Source organism: Bidens hawaiensis, unplaced genomic scaffold (genome assembly GCF_021521415.1).
Source record: "Bidens hawaiensis isolate Kalapana, Puna unplaced genomic scaffold, B.hawaiensis_p1.1 tig00020322_1, whole genome shotgun sequence".
In the NCBI taxonomy this organism is placed as follows: domain Eukaryota; kingdom Viridiplantae; phylum Streptophyta; class Magnoliopsida; order Asterales; family Asteraceae; genus Bidens; species Bidens hawaiensis.
In genome coordinates this window covers 192,444-212,152 of record NW_027493088.1, presented here as the reverse complement: position 1 = coordinate 212,152, position 19,709 = coordinate 192,444, and the positions used below count along the sequence as shown (strand labels likewise).

General features: G+C 33.8%; 2 protein-coding genes and 2 pseudogenes across 4 annotated transcripts; 1 reads left to right on the top strand and 3 right to left on the bottom strand.

The window, feature by feature from the left end:
• Positions 1-876: 876 nt before the first annotated feature.
• Positions 877-6,942, bottom strand: LOC143560298 (uncharacterized; annotated as a pseudogene). The gene is made up of 9 exons (XR_013140096.1): positions 6,619-6,942; positions 6,290-6,535; positions 3,632-3,733; positions 2,596-2,799; positions 2,160-2,519; positions 2,010-2,073; positions 1,792-1,931; positions 1,398-1,700; positions 877-1,318 (listed from the first exon to the last, which is right to left on the bottom strand). The product of XR_013140096.1 is annotated as an uncharacterized LOC143560298 (transcript).
• Positions 6,250-9,445, bottom strand: LOC143560297 (uncharacterized). The gene is made up of 5 exons (XM_077048626.1): positions 9,408-9,445; positions 9,217-9,331; positions 7,828-8,001; positions 7,233-7,725; positions 6,250-7,153 (listed from the first exon to the last, which is right to left on the bottom strand). Exons 1-5 carry the CDS (start codon positions 9,443-9,445, stop codon positions 6,984-6,986), a joined length of 990 nt encoding a protein of 329 aa, XP_076904741.1. The 3' UTR covers positions 6,250-6,983.
• Positions 9,446-11,849: 2,404 nt separating this feature from the next.
• LOC143560310 (protein SPA1-RELATED 4-like) lies at positions 11,850-15,289 on the top strand (annotated as a pseudogene). Its single transcript, XR_013140098.1, has 7 exons — positions 11,850-12,503; positions 12,603-12,760; positions 13,226-13,931; positions 14,209-14,352; positions 14,443-14,754; positions 14,901-14,960; positions 15,074-15,289. The product of XR_013140098.1 is annotated as a protein SPA1-RELATED 4-like (transcript).
• A 42-nt stretch (positions 15,290-15,331) lies between these two features.
• LOC143560311 (beta-glucuronosyltransferase GlcAT14A-like) lies at positions 15,332-18,421 on the bottom strand. The gene is made up of 4 exons (XM_077048639.1): positions 18,273-18,421; positions 17,064-17,749; positions 16,911-16,986; positions 15,332-16,110 (listed from the first exon to the last, which is right to left on the bottom strand). Exons 2-4 carry the CDS (start codon positions 17,650-17,652, stop codon positions 15,495-15,497), a joined length of 1,281 nt encoding a protein of 426 aa, XP_076904754.1. The 5' UTR covers positions 17,653-17,749; positions 18,273-18,421; the 3' UTR covers positions 15,332-15,494.
• Positions 18,422-19,709: the final 1,288 nt, after the last annotated feature.

The following is a 19,709-nucleotide window of genomic DNA, read 5'->3' as shown; positions in this document are numbered from 1 at the left end:
TCACAATACCCGCGGAAGCATCCGGGCATCCTCAGAAGTCGCCCGCAAGACAAGATATCTGTCCCCATAATAGCTGGAGGACAGTGTCTACAGGACAGCTGTCACCATTCAAATACTTTCTAGAAGAAGGCTCATGATTCTTACTTGGGGAATACGTGACATACTAACCAATGAACAAAGGACACCTGGCCAGGTTGTTATAACCGTGCACATGGCCAGGGCGCGATCCATCCTATCAGCTGGTGACGCGTGTCCAGGTTGTTATGCTCATGCACATGAGACGTATAGCCCAACCTATCACAAGAGGACACGTGTCTAGGCGGTTATCAAAGGTCTTCTAGAAGAGGACAGCTGCCCCAATCATCTTTCATCATCCTTCGGCTATAAATACCTTATCAAACGATATGAGGTATTCATTTCATTCACCTATATCCTGACTACACTTAGTCTTTATACTTCAGTACTTTCTCCATTACGAACGTTACTGATTCTCACGCCGGAGGGTGGTTACAGGAAGACCCCCCCTCTTGTCCTTCCTGTAACAAGACTCACGGTGTCTGTTTTGCAGGTTCCAGTCACTGGACTTTGGAAAGTTATATTCATATTTTAGTCGTAATTATCATATCCTACCTTGTGGACTCATGAGATCCAGGACCCGTACCCGAGGAGTGGATCGTTGTTTCTTCACGTCACTTGAAATGATGGATCTCCTGGTTGTTGTCCACATCACCGAACAATATCTGACAGAATCTATCCTACTTTCCTAATACATGTTTTCTCTCTCCTATAAACCATTTCACCTATTTGTTTTATCCTATTTTGAACAAATTTAACTAATTCTAGTCATGTCCATCTGCAACTAGTACTCGTAATTACACCAAAACCGGTAGATATATTTCTCGACTCAAAAGTTTGAACACTAGAAGGAAGTTAGTCCCATATACACATAATAGCATCAAAATCCAAAATAACATTTGACATCTTTTCACCAATGCTTTGATTTATAGGTTCCAGAATAACCAATACCACGTGGGGTCCGGTGGGTCGCAGCAGGCAAAGGACTTTTCTTTACACTTAAATGAACAAATTCTTCAGCTTCTTTCGCTCCAATCTTCTTAAATGCAGTTATAAGTGTCTTAACATATGAAGCCACGTCATTCTTAAACTCCCGTGAACAAAAACTGCCACGCTCATCAACATCTTGTACACCTCCTTTAACAACATACCCGACTTGCACGCCTTCTGTATAAGCCTTACACGCCATCAAAATATCAAGCACATGGTTTCTAAAATGCCCAATCACAAGATCCTCAAAGTGCTGCACCCATCACTTTCACCGTTATTTTTAACTAAACACACTAAAAATAAAATAAAATAAAACAAAATACAACTCTTACCTTTGGTGGTTTGTTCATGGTATAGACCATTGTTTTGAGTGATAAAATCAGAGTAGTCTCATTATATCTTAAAGAAGGCTCTTCAGGTTGCACAAAAGATTCAAACCCGGGTTTGTTATAGTACGGTTTCATGTTCAAAATCAGACCTTGTATAGAGACTAGAACTTGAAGCATAGTTGATTTGCCTCGGGCCCATCTCTCACTCTTGTCCCCTTCCCACGTGTTCAGAAGGCTCAAGCAAACTTTGCCACATTCGTACAGATTTGGATTGATACGAAGACCACCAGAGTGATAATGCACAAGCTAAAAAACATCACAAAACATATGACAAAAAGTCAATCATTTGCTATATTCGTTAAAAACTTAAAATCAAGTGGATAAAAAGACGGCTTACAGGTGGCTTATTCAGGTAAGTGCTTGGGAAACACACATCAAAGAAGAAAAGACCATCATGATACGGTGTCCCCTCTGCTCCAATGATTACAGCTCGTAAAAGATCCATCCTTGATTCATAAACTCAAACAAATATCGTGTCTGTAAACAAATAATAAAATATAATATATGCATTTATTCATTATATCTCAATTGAGTTAATAAAGCGGTGAGACGTACCAGGCAAGTCTTTCTCAAGAATCTTCCACTCTTTTTGTATCCTTTTAGCACAATTTTGAGATGGCTGAAACATGTGACATGTGATGCGTATGATATGATAAATAAATAATGAGAACTGTAACAATGGTATTAACAAAGACAGAAACTTGCCAGTGTCGTTGCAAAATGATGATCCGAATGGTCCATGACAGTATCAAACCTCTTGAAACTTTGATACTTTTTCATAGCAACATCATCAACAACAGGCTTTGCTTTAGCAGATGGACCTCCAGCAGATCTTGAACTTGATGGGCCAGGGCTGTTTACAGCAACTCGGGTATTGTTGTTATTAGAAAAATGATTACTTTTAACAGTTGGTGTATAAACAGAGGCTTTGATTTCAGTAGAGAGATCAATGTTATCAATATAGGATTGTAAAATCAAATCATCAACATCATCAGAAACATAATCATCTAAGTCAAAAAACTTAGTTGATTTTGTGTTGAAGCTTTTGGAAGAATTTAGAACCTCCTGAAACGGACAAGAATTAAAGATAACAATTATACATACAAAACACCAGAAAACAAAATTAAGCATAATCAAGTACCTTTCCCTTGTTACATAACTCAACTTTCTTTGCATCTAACTTTGAAGCACTGCTAGAACCTAATGAAATCCCCATTATACCCTTTATCTTTTTGTTAGAGTCAACATTATTCCCTCCGAGAAACACAACATCGTTACTGTCTTCATCAATGTCTAAATCAATTATTTCCTGAAGGGCAACCTGACAAATTGAGTGATTAAATAATCAAATATACATAATTTCAGCATTTCTTTAAAGCAAATTCCTGTTTATACAGTGTAGCAAGTAGTTGCATGCATATGAAAAGATTGATCAGCTTCAAAGGTTATCCAAAATGGGCTAGCGACACAGATTGTTAGCTTGTTTGCCTTTTATTTCAATGTAACCACTACTCTTTAATGAATTTTTTTAAAATTTATAATAATAATAATACAATAAACAGAATGCATATACAGTTTTATTGAAGATGCATATACAGTTTCATTGGGGCTGTAAATGGAGCGAACATCTGTCGAACCGTTTGTGAACAGTTTGCGAGAAATTCGTTTATGTTCGTTCGTTAAATATATATGAACGAACATGGGCATAAAAATTCACTCGGTAAGCTTAATGAACACAAACAGAGGCTGTATGCGTTCAATTGTGTTCGTAAACGTTTAGTAACGTGTTCGTTTAGGTTCGCCCGGTTATGTTCGTTTACATATATATGTTCATTACCGGTTACGTTTGTTTGTGTGTTAATGTCCATTAGTGTCCGTTTACAAAATTAATGAACGGAGACTGACGAACACGAACAGGCTCAGTTCCTTAACGAATGAACACGGACACAAAATTCCGTCCGGTACAGTGTAACAGCATTGATGAACCGTCCATTTGTCCGATAAAATTTAACGGATGAACATGAGTAGTTTCATATGTATTTAGCAGGTTTAGGGTTTAAAATAACAAAGAGTGCCCTAGACAATCAATCAATCAATCAATCAACCAACCGCCAAGACACTGATAATGAATCAATAAACAATGAGCATGATAATAACATAGATAGATAGATATATACCTCCCTTTGTTTATAACCCCTAGCCTTTGATTTCGACGAAGGAGGATCAGGATCAATCTCAATCACGTCATACGACGAACTACTGAACACTCTTTTCTTTTCCTACAAATTAAATTAACTCGACACATTAATACTAACGCAACGTGAATATTAATCGACATGAGAATTAGAGAAGGTTTAATTAATTACTTGGAATTAATCTGAGGAGGGATGATATTGTCTCTTGCTGCAGTTGACGATGATGATGATTCCATTTCTCCAAACGAAACTGTCAGCAGCAGGCACGAGTGATGATTTAACAGCAACAGAAAAAAAAATATATATATATATAGAATAGAATGGGGGTTAAATTGAATCACATCACATAATAAATAAACCCTATGAGAGACGACGATTGTTGTTATTATTATTAAATATTAGATTCCATGCGATATTTACTCGGAACAATATTGCGGGAACATACATAAAGCTGTGCCGGCAGTTACAAACCGGGCCGACCCGAATGTTAAAATGTGAGCTCCATTTTACATTTACTTTTAGTTTTAACTTCTAGGTATACTTCGACTCAAAACGTCAAGTATGGACGATGTTAAAAAAAACATTTGTTTTTTAGTTACCAATCTTTTTATTATACTAATTAACTCTATAAACTATAATAAAAACTAAAGATTATTAAATAGAAAATTTATAACTAAAAGATTTTTAATTTATGTTTTAGCTTAACTAGTATTAGAGGGGAAATGAAGATTTAAGTTGAAGAACACAATAACTCATTTTGTCAAAAACTCAAAACTTTACATCTTAATCATAGTAATCCATCACCAGTGATTTGTTGGATCTAACTCTTCATATGTAAAATCATGTTTGAAATAAGTATTTACCTACAACCTATGTGACCCGTAATCCATTTAGTGTCAATCAAACCCGTATTTCTTTAACATCCTAAAATCAATTTCATAAAAATCGAGTTGTAATCCCTTATCGACAACAAGCGACATTTACGAAGCATTACTAGATTAGAGTACTCAAGATACTCACCTTTACTTTGATTGTTCTTGTTCTCTTGATTACTCGGCCCACCTCGTTGTCCTCTTAATCATCAAACACATGCCAAAACAGATCCATTCGCCAATATATCTTAAACACAAGGGGCACCATTGTTTTTAATAATTCTTTGTACATAAATCATTACCATAAATAACAATCATGGTGATTAATGTAATCATACATTATCCTCTGCTTGACTAAGCAATCCATACACACTCATTGTACCCTATATGAATTCACTAAATTTTATAATAGTTTGGGTTGAGGGGCATTTCATCAAACACCTTAAGTGCATATTACTTTGAAACTCCTAACTTGCTTGTTATCATTCTCTTTCTACCTTCAATGCCACATCTTTTTTATTTGGACATCAAACCTTATTATGAAACAGGCATATTGTTTCGGTCAAAAATTGACAAAGCAACTTTTGATCAAATTAGTGCGTGAGGTGAAGTGCTTATTGATTGTAAGATTGAACACAACGATATGATTACGAGGGGAAAAAACCCTTGATTATGATAATCTTCGTTTCGGTCAAGAGTTTACAACGTAATCTTTAGTCGAATCTCTTCGGTTAAAGATTATGAACTTAACTTTTGGTCGAATTAACGCTTGATTATTATGATCTCCGGTACAAAAAACCCCCGGACGGTGAAAACTATCACCGTCGATATTATTAATAATAAAACCGGTGATTACAATGGTTGGAGCTGATAAGTGATCGTGAGCTAAGTGATACAATGAGTACTAGTAGCTAAACAAGTGAGTTGTGTGTATTCTAATGATATTATCGGCTCATATTTATAATAAAAGGTTACAACTGTTATCCCGGGAAATCCGTCTTTGTCTTTAATAAAAACGTTTCTTGCTTTAATCTCGTGGTTTAATGGCTTTAAATGCGAAGTTATGTTTTGGACTTGGTCTCTTAGCCGTTACCTTTCACGTCTTTGACCGATTCTTTAAGGAGTCACTTGTCAAAGTAGTCCCATCTGCGAAATAACTTCAAATACTCGAGGATGATACAACAGTTAGCAATTATCGGGGATACCGAATATTGAAAACCTGTTAGTAAATCCAGGATCCTTAAACATAAAAATGATTCCTGACAATAATAGAGTTCTTCCGCGTGCTAATATTAACTATAAGTGCGAGATTTCAGCTTACAGTCAATATTTGACCGTTAACCATTAATTGGCCTTTACTCCTAACGGTTATAACACATTTGACGCGTTTTCTTCAACCACCAACCATGTATTTCGATGGACTAAATCAATAATTAATATCTGCAATTATAAATCAACACCAATAGAGAAATATCTATCTATTAGTATTAATACTCAGGATACTAAACTTATTCGAGAATCCTGAACATATTCGGGATCCTGAGCATAGATCCGACTATAAAATTTGGGCCCTAACACACACACACATATATATATATATATATATTTGTCAAGTCAAAAATCATTAACATTAGAAAAAAATATTTGTGCCTAGCACATCCATCATATGGAGTCTTCAAAAACATGTTTACAGCTTTTCACAAATACTCTTATTTATAATTAACGATTTTGGAGAATAACCAATTGCGGGCAAACGACTTTTCCCTACACTTAAATGAGAAAATTCTATATCTTCTTTTGCTCCAATCTTCGTAAATGCATCCATAAGCGTCTTAATATACGGCGCCACGTCATCCTTAAAATTTTGTGAGCAGCTACCTTTACCATCATCAACTTCTTGCACACCTCCTTTGACAAGACACCCGACTTTCACACCTTCCGTATAAGCTTTACACGCCATTAAAATATCAAGCACACGGCACCTAAAATGCTCAACAACGAGATCCTCAAAGTTCTGCATCAACACTTTCACCATTCAACCACGCCTACTAAAAAATCTAGGAACATAAAAAAAAACACAAAAAAAAAAAATCTTACCTTTGGTGGGTTCTTCGATGTATAAACCATTGTTTTAAGTGATAACATAAATATATGTTCATTATAATTTAAAGAAAACTGTTCTCCTTGCACAGAGCCGCTCAAACCTGCACACTCGGGTTCGTTAAAATAAGGCTTCATGTTCAAAACCAGACCCTGTATCGAGACTAGAACTTGAAGCATAGTTGAAGTGCCAGGGACCCACATCTCATTATGGCCACCGTCCCACGTGTTCAGAAGACTCAAGCAAACTTCACCGCATTTGAATAGATTTGGATTGATACCAAGACCACCAGAGCGATAATGCACGTGCTGAAAACACATCATCAAGCATATGACACAAAGTCTATGACTTGTTATATTCGTTACAAACTTAAATTCAAGTGGATAATTACAGGTGGCGTATCCGGGTAAGTGCTTGGGAAACACACATCAAAGAAGAAAAGACCATCATGATACGGCGTCCCCTCTGCTCCAATAATTACTACTCTTAAAAGATCCATCCTTGATTCATAAACTCGAACAAATATCGTGTCTGTAAAATAAATAATCAAATATGATATATACATGTATTCATTATATCTCAATAGAGTTGATAAACCGATGAGACATACCAGGCAAGTCGTTCTCAAGAATCCTCCACTCTTCTTGTATACTTTTAGCACATTTTTGATGTGGCTGAAACAAGTGACATGTATATGAATAATGAGAAATGTAACAATGGTATAAACAATAACACAAACTTGCCTGTGTCATTGCATAATGATGATCCGAATGGTCCATGACAGTATCAAACTTCTTGAAACGTTGATACTTTTCCAAAGCGTCATCATTAACAGGCGTCTTCGCTTTGCTAGATGAGCTTTCAGCTAATGTTGAACTTGATGGGCTAGGGCTATTTACAACAACTTGAGTATTATTATTATTAGACAAATTATTACTGTTATTAGTTAGTGTATAAGAAGAGTCTTTGATTCCAGCAGGGAGATCAATGTTATCAAAATAGGCTTGTAAAGTCAAATCATCAACATCATCAGAAACATAATCGTCTAAATCAAAAATGCTAGTTGATTTTATGTCGAAGCTCTTGGAAGAATCTAGAACCTCCTGAAACAGACAAGAATTACATACAAGTATATAACAGTTACACATATAAAACACCAGAAAACATATAAAAAAAAGTAAAGAAAACCAAGGAACATCTTATACCTTTCCCTTGTTATTTGACTCAGCTTTCTTTGCATCTAACTTTGAGGCACTACTAGAACCTAAAGATATCCCCATTATACCCTTCATTTTTTTGTTAGACTCGGCATTAATATTTCCTCCAAGAAACACTACATTGTTACAGTCTTCATCTATGTCTAAATTAATTATTTCAACCTGACAAATTTAGTGAGTATATAATCAAATATGTAGAACTTCAGCATTTTATGAAGCAAACTCCTCTTTCTATATTGTAGCAAGTAGTTGCATGCATATGAAAAGATTTATCAGTGTTGGAAAATTGCTAAAAATGAGTTTTAGCAAAATAGGAAAATAATTTTTTTTCCTAACCTTGGATTAATAATTGTATTTATATATGTGGTATATATAATGTATATAATATTATATTCGGGTTTGTACTCTTCATTGTGAGAGTTTCACAACGAACTAAACCGTGTCCAAAACAGAGCTATAATGAATCGGATATTGATGCTTGAAGTTGAGTGGTTCAGTGGTTGGAATGAATATATATTGTTAAACTTAGGGTGACTGATAGGAATTTGTTTCATCTTTGGGATTAATGCTTACAAATTGTATTTGTCATAAATCAAATGGCTGTTTTGATTTTGACTCATAAAGCAATGCCATGATTTACATGGATGTTTTGGTTATGATTCTTAAGTACTTTTATGAAACATAAATTGTCATTATTGTGTCTAAATAAAACAAATAAGGAGTTTTGTTAATTATGATCATAAATAGAACCTTACGGTTCATTTCAAAAAGACACAAAATTTAGACAAAAATAAAGTCACCATTAGAGAGGAAAACTCTCACTTCTTTCATCATCTTCTTTTTCTTTTTCACAAAAGTCTATAACGTCATCTTATCCAGTGATTCCTCGGGTGCGAGAGCCACCTCCAGTAGTACATGTACATGTATTGTTCTTGTTGTTGTACTCTGAGAGATAGGTGTGTTCGTCTAAGAAGTGACACAAAATTTGTTTCGAGGGACACGGTATTTAATATGAATCCTCAACCAACATTAACGACTTTACTTCAAATGTTACGATCAATAAAACCAAAGACACTTTTCACTCAAAGAACCTTGTTAATATCTTTTACATTCAAGTAAGTTTATTTTATTTATTTTTTATTTATTTATTTGTTTATATACGAATAAAGAGAATATCTTTATTAAATTATATTATTATTATAAAATGTACTTAATTCCTACATTCAGCCTCAAAGGTTATCCAATCGAAAAAGAGCCGGTAACATAGCTTCTTGTCGGCATAGCTTCTTGCTTGTTTGTCTTGTGTTTCTATATGAACACTACTCTCTAATGAATTTAAATAATAATACAACAAAACGAAACATGACAATTACGTACCTCCTTTTGTGTACTCCTAGCCTTCGTTTTCGTACTCTGATGAGCCGAAGGGGGGTCGATCTCGATAACATTGGGTTCCGCATACGACAAACTACTCCCTCGAAACACTCGTTTCCTACAAATTAATAAATAAACTCTCACATTAACATATAACTTGAATAACAACAATGTACCAGTAATCAAGGCTTTACTTGAAGGTCTTAGGGATGTATCTTGACGATGATTCCATTTCTCACAATTGCCAACCGGGATAACATATTTATATTAGTATATGTTATTCTTGTATATCTCATAGTTAACATTATTTCTTTCCATATTAATCTGGTAAATTATTATTATTATATTGACAATGGTAGATGATAATCATGACATACTTGGGTTTGATTAGTGGAGCATGAGTTTAGTTGAATAATAAGGATATTTATTAGAGGGATGATAAATATCATTTACATTGATATCATCGAATGTTTACCTTTTCTAATAGATGAGATGATAACTATCATGTACTTTGGTATCATCGAACAGTTACCTGTATTATTAATCTGTCAGTAATTTTATGAAGTCACTAATTTATTTTATTTAAAATTGAATTTATAAGTGTTGTTATAATAACAAGTTAAAAGATATATTAGATTATTTATTTTGAATTTAAATTCTAAAAATTACCTATAATTGATTTTTTTTTTAATTTTTAAGTATTATTATTTAAAAAAAAATCAATTATAGTATAATTTATAGACTGTTAAATTAAAATAAAGAAAACTTAATATATTTTTTAACTTTACAATATTATAAAGTTTGTAGATTTCGTTTTATAATCATAAACTCGATTTTTTTAAATTATAATTAAAGTTGTCATTTTGACAGTTTTTCTCTAAGGCCATGGGGTATACTCTAACTCATTTTAATTTCACATAAGCTCCACATCACTCATTTTTTTTTCTTTCACTCTATGTCATTCAAAGGAAATGGTTGAACCCCCCTTTTAACACATAATTATATAACAAATCAATTAGTAATTAATACATAATTAATGAATATTGTTCTTTTTAACCCATTAAAAGTATAACCCATGGGCCATTTTAACACACTTAACTCAAGTGGGGAGTGGTTTAATCCATCTTTAAAGTGTCATGTCACTTTAACCTATGTATTGGTTAGAGTATACCCCATGGCCTAAGTTTGGTTGGTCTTAATACCCAACAATATTTTTGAGTGTTTTATAATTTTGTTAGAGCATCCACCAACGCTCCCACGTGACTGTCGTCTGGTAAATCCAAACCAACTAAAAGTGGTCATTTCACGTTATGAAGGTTGTCCAGAATTGCATGCCACTTTTACTCTCCGTTTTTTTACAACATAAATGTTTTTTTTGAAAATTTATAGCATTGATAAAATAGATGGCTTTAAAGAATGTTTGAAATCTGATTTGATAGTTGATGTTGCATGTTTATGGGTGTTTAAAACTTACAAAATGTTTTCTTGGTTTATTTTGAAACGTTTCTATTTATAGATTCTATCTTTTATATTATTCCCTTTGTTCACTTTCGTTAACTTTTTACAACTTTCTCTTACAACATGTATAGGTATTTTACGACATGTATAAGTTAAAATGAAATATGTGAGAATTATTCATGACCACACAAAAATTCTATAAATGAAATAATAAAAAAAATTATAATTCAAAATATAAATATAAAACAAAAAAGTTAAAAAACTAAAATGTTTCTCCCGTCATTTCCGTTTAAAAAACATTTATGTTGTAAAAAAACGAAAAGTAATAAAAGTGACATGCAATTCTAGACAACATTCACAACGCTATACGACCACTTTTGATTGGTTTCGATTTTCCAGACGACACTCACGTAAGAGCATTGTGGATGCTCTAAGAAAATTATAGATAATTTTTAAAATTTAAAATATAAAATAAATACTCTTAACATACTTTTAACTGTTATAACAACACTTATAAATTCAATTATTAAATAAGATAAATTAGTGACTTCATAAAATTACCGACATGTCTATAATACAGGTAACTATTATATTATATCAAGGTACGTGATATTTATCATCCCCTCAATTAGAAAAGGTTTATGTTCGATGATAAGAAGGTAGATTACATATTTATCATTCCTCTGTTGACATCCTTATGATTCATCTAAACTCATGCTCCACTATTCTAACTCAAGTATGTCATCTACCATTGTCAATTACCCTAATCAAACCGGTCTAGTTTTATTGTTAATTGCATTTTCATTTTTTTGCTTCTTTTGATTATATAATAATATTATTATTATGTATCGTACTGTGCAAGTGGCTATGGATTTAAAGGACAAAGATCTGCCACGTACAAAAGGAGTTTAAGAAGAGATTGTTCAGTTTGGGGCTTCAAAACAAACTCAAATCTTATCTGGTCTTTTTTAATTCTTTTTTTGTAAGATACCAATATTTTATTTCAGTTCAGAAACATGTTGGTTTGCAATTAAACAACCTGAGGACATCTGGGGAGATTCTTTTTTTCTGATTTTATTTAATAAAGATTCCACCTTTGTGGTTCTTGTTTGCATATAGTTAAAGATCTCATCTCATGCCCCCCTGCTCTTCTCATGAAATTTTCTGGTATTATTATTATTATGTTGTTGTTTTTGTTATTGTGATCATGTTTTTGTTTATGCCTCTTATATGTTTTTTATTTATTATCAGGCTAAAAGTTGGATGTAAAATGTTATTCATAGTGGCTGCATGTTGTAGAATTGGAATATGTATTGATTTTTATGGATCAATAGGTGGATGATATGGATAATTCATATGAAACTGATCATGATCAACATCATGATCATGATCATGAGAATACAAGGAAAGATATTAGTTTGAGACAGTGGTTAGACAACGCGAACCGAGTGGTTGAACCGCTTGAATGCCTACATATATTTATGCAAATAGTCAAAATTGTAAACTTGGCACATTCACAAGGGTTTGTTGTTCACAACAACCGGCCCTCGTGCTTTGTCATGTCGTCGTTTAACCATGTTTCGTTTATAGAGTCTGCGTCTTGCTCGGATTCGGGCTCAGATTCTTATCAAGATGTAACGTCTTTAAATGTTTCGCATAAAGTTTTAAAAACCGATTGCCCCGAAATTAAGGCAGAAGAAGGGAAAGTTATGTTTCCTATGAAAAGGATATTGGAAATGGAAACAAGTTGGTACACAAGCCCTGAGGAGGCTGCTGGTGGGCCCGGTTCGTGTGCTTCGGATGTTTATCGGTTAGGTGTTCTTCTTTTTGAGGTGTGTTTGGTTTCAGTATGTTTTCAGCTTCTTTTGGTTATTTTTAGTTAATATTTCCTTAAATAGTTATTTTCCATTTGGGTTTATTTCCATGAACAGTTATATTACCCTTGTAGTTCGTTAGAAGAAAAGAATCCGACCATGTGTGACCTTAAACATCGTGTGTTTCCTCCACAATTACATTTCAAGTGGCCAAAGGAAGCGTTTTTTGTAATGCGGTTATTGCATCCCGACCCTGCTAGCAGGCCTCAAATAGAGTAAGTTCACAACATTTACTAACTACTCATAGTTAGGCTTGTGTTTGTTTATGTTCGTTTGGTTAGAGTATGAATGAATAGTTTCACGAACATTAATGAACAAATGTAGCTGAACAAACATAACTGAGCTAAAACTAGTTAAAAGTAATGTGAAGAATGTTGTGTTGGGTTTATAAAGTTATTAAAACTCCTAAGTAATAAGCAAAAAGTTTTAAATTATTATGTTAACGAACTTAAACAAACATAAAGGAATTTAAATGATGCGTTCACGTTTGTTCACATAACTAAATGACAAAATTTTTGTACATGTTTGTTAATTTATTAAATAATGAACTTCCCATCGAACGGTTCATGAACAGTTCACTGAACGTTCGGTTCGTTTACACGCCTAAATTCATAGTTTTTCTTGTTACTTGTTAATCAAGGTTCTTAATTTCTTATCTTTCATGGTTTACTTGGATGTAGTGAAGTGTTACAAAGTGAGTTTCTTAACGAATTCAGAGAAAAACTAGACGAACACGAAGCTGCAATCGAGCTTGAAGAAAAGATTGCCGAGCAAGAATTGTTATTAGACTTTCTTTTAATGCTACAACAAAGAAAACAAGAAACCGCGAATTACTTGCAGAAAAAAGTGTCATTTTTGACTTCTGATATGCAGCAAGTTACAAAATTTCAAGCGTCTATTAGAAGAACACATGATCAAGATGACGACAAAGCAAGCTCCGGGTCAAGAAAACGGGTCAAAAGAACACCTAAAGAAAATCAAGAAAGTTCTAGAATGATGAAAAACATCAAGAAAATAGAATCGGCTTACTTTTTAGCAAGAAATAGAGCTGTAAATAGTGGGTGGATAAATTCATTTATGGAGGGATTATCTAAGTACATGTCACCTAGTAAGTTAAAAGTCAAAGCTGACTTGAAACAAGGTGATCTTTTTAATTCTTCAAGCCTCGTGTGCTCGTTGAGTTTTGATCACGATGGGGAGTTCTTTGCAACAGCGGGTGTTAATAAAAAGATTAAAGTTTTCGAATATCAATCGGTTTTGAACTCGAATCGAGACATCCACTTTCCGCTTATTGAAATCCCAACAAGGTCAAAGATAAGCAGTGTTTGTTGGAATAGTTACATCAAAAGCCAGTGTGTTTCGAGTAATTTTGAAGGTGTCGTGCAGGTAATTTGTGAATACATGGGTTAATTTGGTTGGTTTTATTTCAAACGGGTCAAATTAAAAAGTTAGCAAAATGGGTCGGTTTGGGTAGTTTTTATCTCAAACGGGTCAAATTAAAAAATTAGCAAAAAGGGTACCGGTCAAATGGTTACAGTTTTATAATACTTAGTTATCACTTTATAAAACTGAAATTTAATCATAATTAATGCATTAGTTTTTATCAAGAAAAGCTGCCCGTTTCGACCCGTTACTCAGCCCGCCCATTATTATTAATTCTTAGGTGTGGGATGTTGCACAAGGTCAACTATCAATGGACATGAAAGAGCACGAGAGACACGCATGGTCTGTTGACTTTTCAACAGATCCAAAGTTGCTAGCTAGTGGGAGTGATGATGGTTGTGTTAAGCTCTGGAATATTAATCAGGCAATTATATTCATTATTTACCGACACTTAACTTTGATTTATATCAATATTAAAATGTATAATAATTAAATTTTCTTGTTATTACTGCAGAATTCGAGTATTGGAACCATTAGAACAAAGGCAAACGTGTGCTGCGTTCAGTTTCGTTGTGATTCAAGTAACATTCTTGCATTTGGTTCTGCAGATCATAGGGTATACTACCATGATATACGCAATTTAAGTATACCACTTCACACATTGGTTGGACATAAAAGAACCGTTAGTTACATCAAGTTTCTAGATTCAAAAACGCTTGTATCATCATCCACCGATAACACACTCAAGCTCTGGGATTTATCTGACGCCACGTGTCAAGTCCTCGACCGCCCGACGCAGTCATTCTCGGGCCATGTCAATGTAAAGGTAGTTACTTTTTTGTTTTTTGAGCTCTAGAGGTTGCAAAATGGGTCGGGCTGACAGGGTTGGGTAATGGGTCAAAACGGATTCAGGTCAGAACAGGTTGTTTCTTGTTCTTGTTTTGAAAATAATTTTATTTTACTTTTTTGTAGAATTTTGTTGGTTTATCAGTCTCGGGCAACTACATCGCTACCGGTTCAGAAACAAACGAGGTGATTATTAATTATCAAGAAAAAGAAATAAAATCATGCTTTAATGCTATATTAACCGTTAAATATCTATATTATTATCATTATTATTTACTTTTTCATAACCATTTGAACAGGTTTTCATCTATCACAAAGCATTACCGATGCCTGCAATGTCATATAAATTCAACACCACCGATCCGTTAACAGGAAATGAAGTGGATGACAACGAACAATTCATTTCATCCGTGTGTTGGCGCCCTCAATCTTCGACTTTGGTTGCTGCAAATTCTAGTGGAAATATTAAGGTTTTGGAAATGGATTAAATTTGGGAGTAGATGGTGTATAAGTTTTGTAGTTTTCGCAGTTAAGATTGTTATGACTTGAATCTCAAACCGAAACAATGTACATCTCTAGCTGCATGATGTACAAGTCATTGAATAACAAAATATTCAAAATACAACAAAAACATCTCACCTTGATCCACATGCAAAAATTCTATATGACCATATATTAAAGTATTAAACACTACTTTTTTTTAATTCTAATTCATAAAATCTATTGGCATTGACTTTGACTAAACTTAGGTTGTTGAAGCAACATCCCTATAAGCCGGCGAATCCTTTTAGCACCCGGGCCCTGTTTGACCCGTGTCGGTTTCCCAACCTTGCTGCAATGTGGATAACCCTTGCACCACCCACCCGGAGTGAAACTACCGTTCTTACGGTGGAGCAACTCACGGTCGATCGTATCCAAAACAAGACTATTCTGTTTGAACTTGCGTGCAAACGCAGCCCCACTTGCGATCATATTACCCGTGTCGTTTAAGGTTAAGGTATGAGGATGTTGTTTTGGAGGTGTGTCCCATGATATGTAATGCATGTCGTGGTTGACCACGGTTGACACGAATTCCGGGGTGTTGCAAATAACCGTTTGGAAGTAATGTTCGGGTGATGAGACGAAATTTGTGTAGTACATGAGTAATGTTCTTGGAAGATTATCCCAACCCCATATGCAGTGTTCGACAAATGAATGTGATAGGATCATCCAGGCTGACCCGGTAAACATTTTGAATGTTGTTGGGAGAGCCCGTTTCGGTTGAACCCAAAAGATATCTGACTTTCTGTTTTGGTATAGTCCCGGGTCGACCATCAATGGCATTGCCCTTTTATTCCTGCATATACACAGTCACACACACACATTCTTTCAGTATTGGTATTATGCGTGTCACGTCGTGGATTTGCGGATCAAACCAAAAATTGTGTTTAGGCACATGAACTAGAACATGGCACGGTTTCGTGGGCTGATATGAACAAGACCCATTTAACTTAACTTAAATTTTGTACTTTAATTTTCTGCATACTAATGTTCTGAAATCAGAAATTTATAAAAAAAATACAAATTTATATAAGATAATTATGTTTATTTGGCATAGGAATTAGGATGCCCACCTAGTTTAAATTATTACATAAACATTAAACGGGTCAGGTTCACGGGTCAACCCAAAAAATTTACCCGAACCCGAAAACTGTGTCAGAAACATGAACCCGAAAACAACACAAGTTTCACGCGTTGACATGAACACAACCCATTTAACTCATAAAAAAATATTTTATATAACTCTAAAATCATAAATTTACAATAAATACACAAATTTATATATCTTATTCCAAAGCATGTTTTAAAAAAAGTATGAATTAAAAGGGTCAACCTGTTAACTCGTCAGGTTGACCCGGACATACTCCTTTTAGCTAAACTTGTTTGTGGGTTTGACCCGAAACTAACCCGAACCCCTTTAGACTACACTCAAACCCACAATTTCCGTTTTAATCATGTCGTGTTTTGTGTCCTCTTAAAAAGTTTCACATACTCAAAAGTGTGTGAAGTATCATAAAATATAAATGCTTGATAAAATTCAAACACATAGTACTGACCCGAACCCGTTTAGACTAAACTCAAACACGCAATACTTACTCTTTCCACCCTAATTGGCTCGTGTGCTCGATAAAATTCAAATCCCGCTTCAAATCATGAAATGCATAAAGCAGATCTGCAACCAAATTCAAAAAAATCAATCAAAACCAACACAAAATCACCAAATTTACAAACCAAGATCCGACAACTAACCGTCCTGAGTCACGAGAGGATAATCCGAGGCACTAAGGTTAATAAACCAATCCCAATCCTTAAACTTCTTAAGCAAAATAGCACAAGCATGAAGAGTGTTAGCCACCATTGTTGGCCCTCTATATGTAACCATATTAGCCTTAGGAATCACATACACATTCCCAACCGGGGTAAAAACCGGATCACGCTCAACCCGCGAAGCCAGCTCCATTCTCTCCTCGACCGACGACTCAAGATCAAGATGAAGAACATAATAATTCCACGGATGGTACAACGCTCTAACCGTCCTCCACAACTTGTTTAAATCCCCTTTCGACCCGGAAACAAGATAAGCGAACCGAGGGACCGTCGGACGGGGCGGAGGGGGTGCAGACTGGATCTTGTTTTCAGCAAAAGTTGAGGTCTTGTTTGACCCAATTTGAAAAGAATTGAACTTGTTTTGAGTGTTTAAATTGATGGATATTGTGAACAAGAAAATGGATATTATTAAAGCTAATGATAATGGAAGCACCCATCTTTTTTCAAAGTGGAGTAACTTAAATGTGAATTCTTGAAACTTCATCATAGTATTTGACTTTGGTAACCTCATTGTTTGACAATTTGTAACCAAATTAGTCTCACGAGAAGTTAAATTAATGACCAAATTGGATCAGATTGCGTTGTGTGACGGTCAAATCGATAGCTAGCTGTTAATAAAAACCAGCAAGAACATTAAAATTGATGCTTATTATAAACTTAATCGATACAAACAATACAAGATTCCAAGAAAGATACAAAATTTTTAACTTTTAACAAAAACCCATATCAAGATCGGTGCTTTAAAATGCAAAATCAGTTAAATCATTTGAATCAAAGCATAATAAGCAAATCTAAGACTGACCCATTTCATTTAAAGCAAAACCCATGAATCTTACCAAATTTGCAGAAACAATTTCTTGGTTTTTGAAAAATCAAGAACATTAAAATTGATGCTTATTATGAACTTAAATCGATACAAACAATACAAAAGTTTAAATCTTTAACAAAACCCACAATTTGTAAGCAACATATGGTCGTAAATTCGTCACTATTGATCAAACCAGTACAAAATCTTGAAAATGGTGAATCGGTTAAACCGGTTGAATCGAAGCATAATAAGCAAATCTAAGACTGACCCATTTCGTTTAAAGCAAAACCCATGAATCTTAGCGAATTTGCAGAAACAATTACCTGGTTTTTTAAATTTTTCAATGTGTGTGTGGAGACAACATTATCCGAGATTTGAGGGAGACTGAGGAAGGTGTGTGTATCGTGTAGTCGTGTGTGTGTATGCGTTTACTTGTATGTATACTTTGTTGGATCGAGACGACATCATCGACTTTTGTGAGTTTAGTGAACGGCTTTAAATGTTGTTGTTGTTGTTGTTGTTATTATTATTATTATTATTATTATTATTATTATTCTAATTTAATTATTTTTCATTAATAACGGTCAACAAGTTTTTATTTTCATTACATAAATAAAGAGTATTAATTGATTTTATACGTACATTAAAGTATAAAGTGTAATCAAATATTTGAAAATATTAGTTGGAAATAAAAGTTTGTGGGTATTTATTAGTTAAGTCAAACGTAAGATGAAAGAAAATTTATGGTTTATGATCAACACCACTTGGCTTAATTGCGGGCTAAAAGTATTTAATGACTATTTGGTTTCAATTGAATTCGGTTATATTCAAATGTGAAAAGAAGTTGGTTACTATGTAGTGAAGTTTTTTTTAGAAAATTATAATAAAGAATTAAAGATTACATGTTTAGTTGGTTATGGTTGTTAGTTATTAGGTAGCTTATGTATTTATGTTACTATACTGTGTAGTATACAATACAATTTATTATTACAATATATATGGTTCGGCATTTAGGGGTTGTTTGGTTCATTCAGATCTGAATGAGTCTGAATGATTCAGACATAATTTTAACCATTCAGATGTTTTTCTGTTTGAAACTAAACACTTTGAAGTCTGAATGAATTAGATGTTTACATCTGAATTAGATGTTTACAATATATATGTTGTCGTATCAAGTTATTTTCATTTTCATCATATTCAATTTAATTTACCATATTTTCAACTTTTGATTCCACAAAAGTAAAAACTTTTACTCTTGTGACATAACCCCAAAATAAATAAGGCCCCAGTTTCTTATTTGTATTTAATCTGAACATTTATTTTCAAAGAGTTAATAACGAAAAGTTGTTTATTAGATGTTTTTCTGTTTTAACCATTCAGATGTTTTTCTGTTTGAAACTAAACACTTTGAAGTCTGAATGAATTAGATGTTTACATCTGAATTGTTCCATTCAGATGTAAACAAACAGCCCCTTAGTGTTTTTTCAAATATATTAAAAAAATAAAACTGAATAGTAATAAACAACTTTTCGTTATTAACTCTTTGAAAATAAATGTTCAGATTAAATACAAATAAGAAACTGGGGCCTTATTTATTTTGGGGTTATGTCACAAGAGTAAAAGTTTTTACTTTTGTGGAATCAAAAGTTGAAAATATGGTAAATTAAATTGAATATGATGAAAACGAAAATAACTTGATACGACAGCATTAAGAAAACGTGTATCATCCGTTGCTATGGACCACTTTAAGAATGACACGT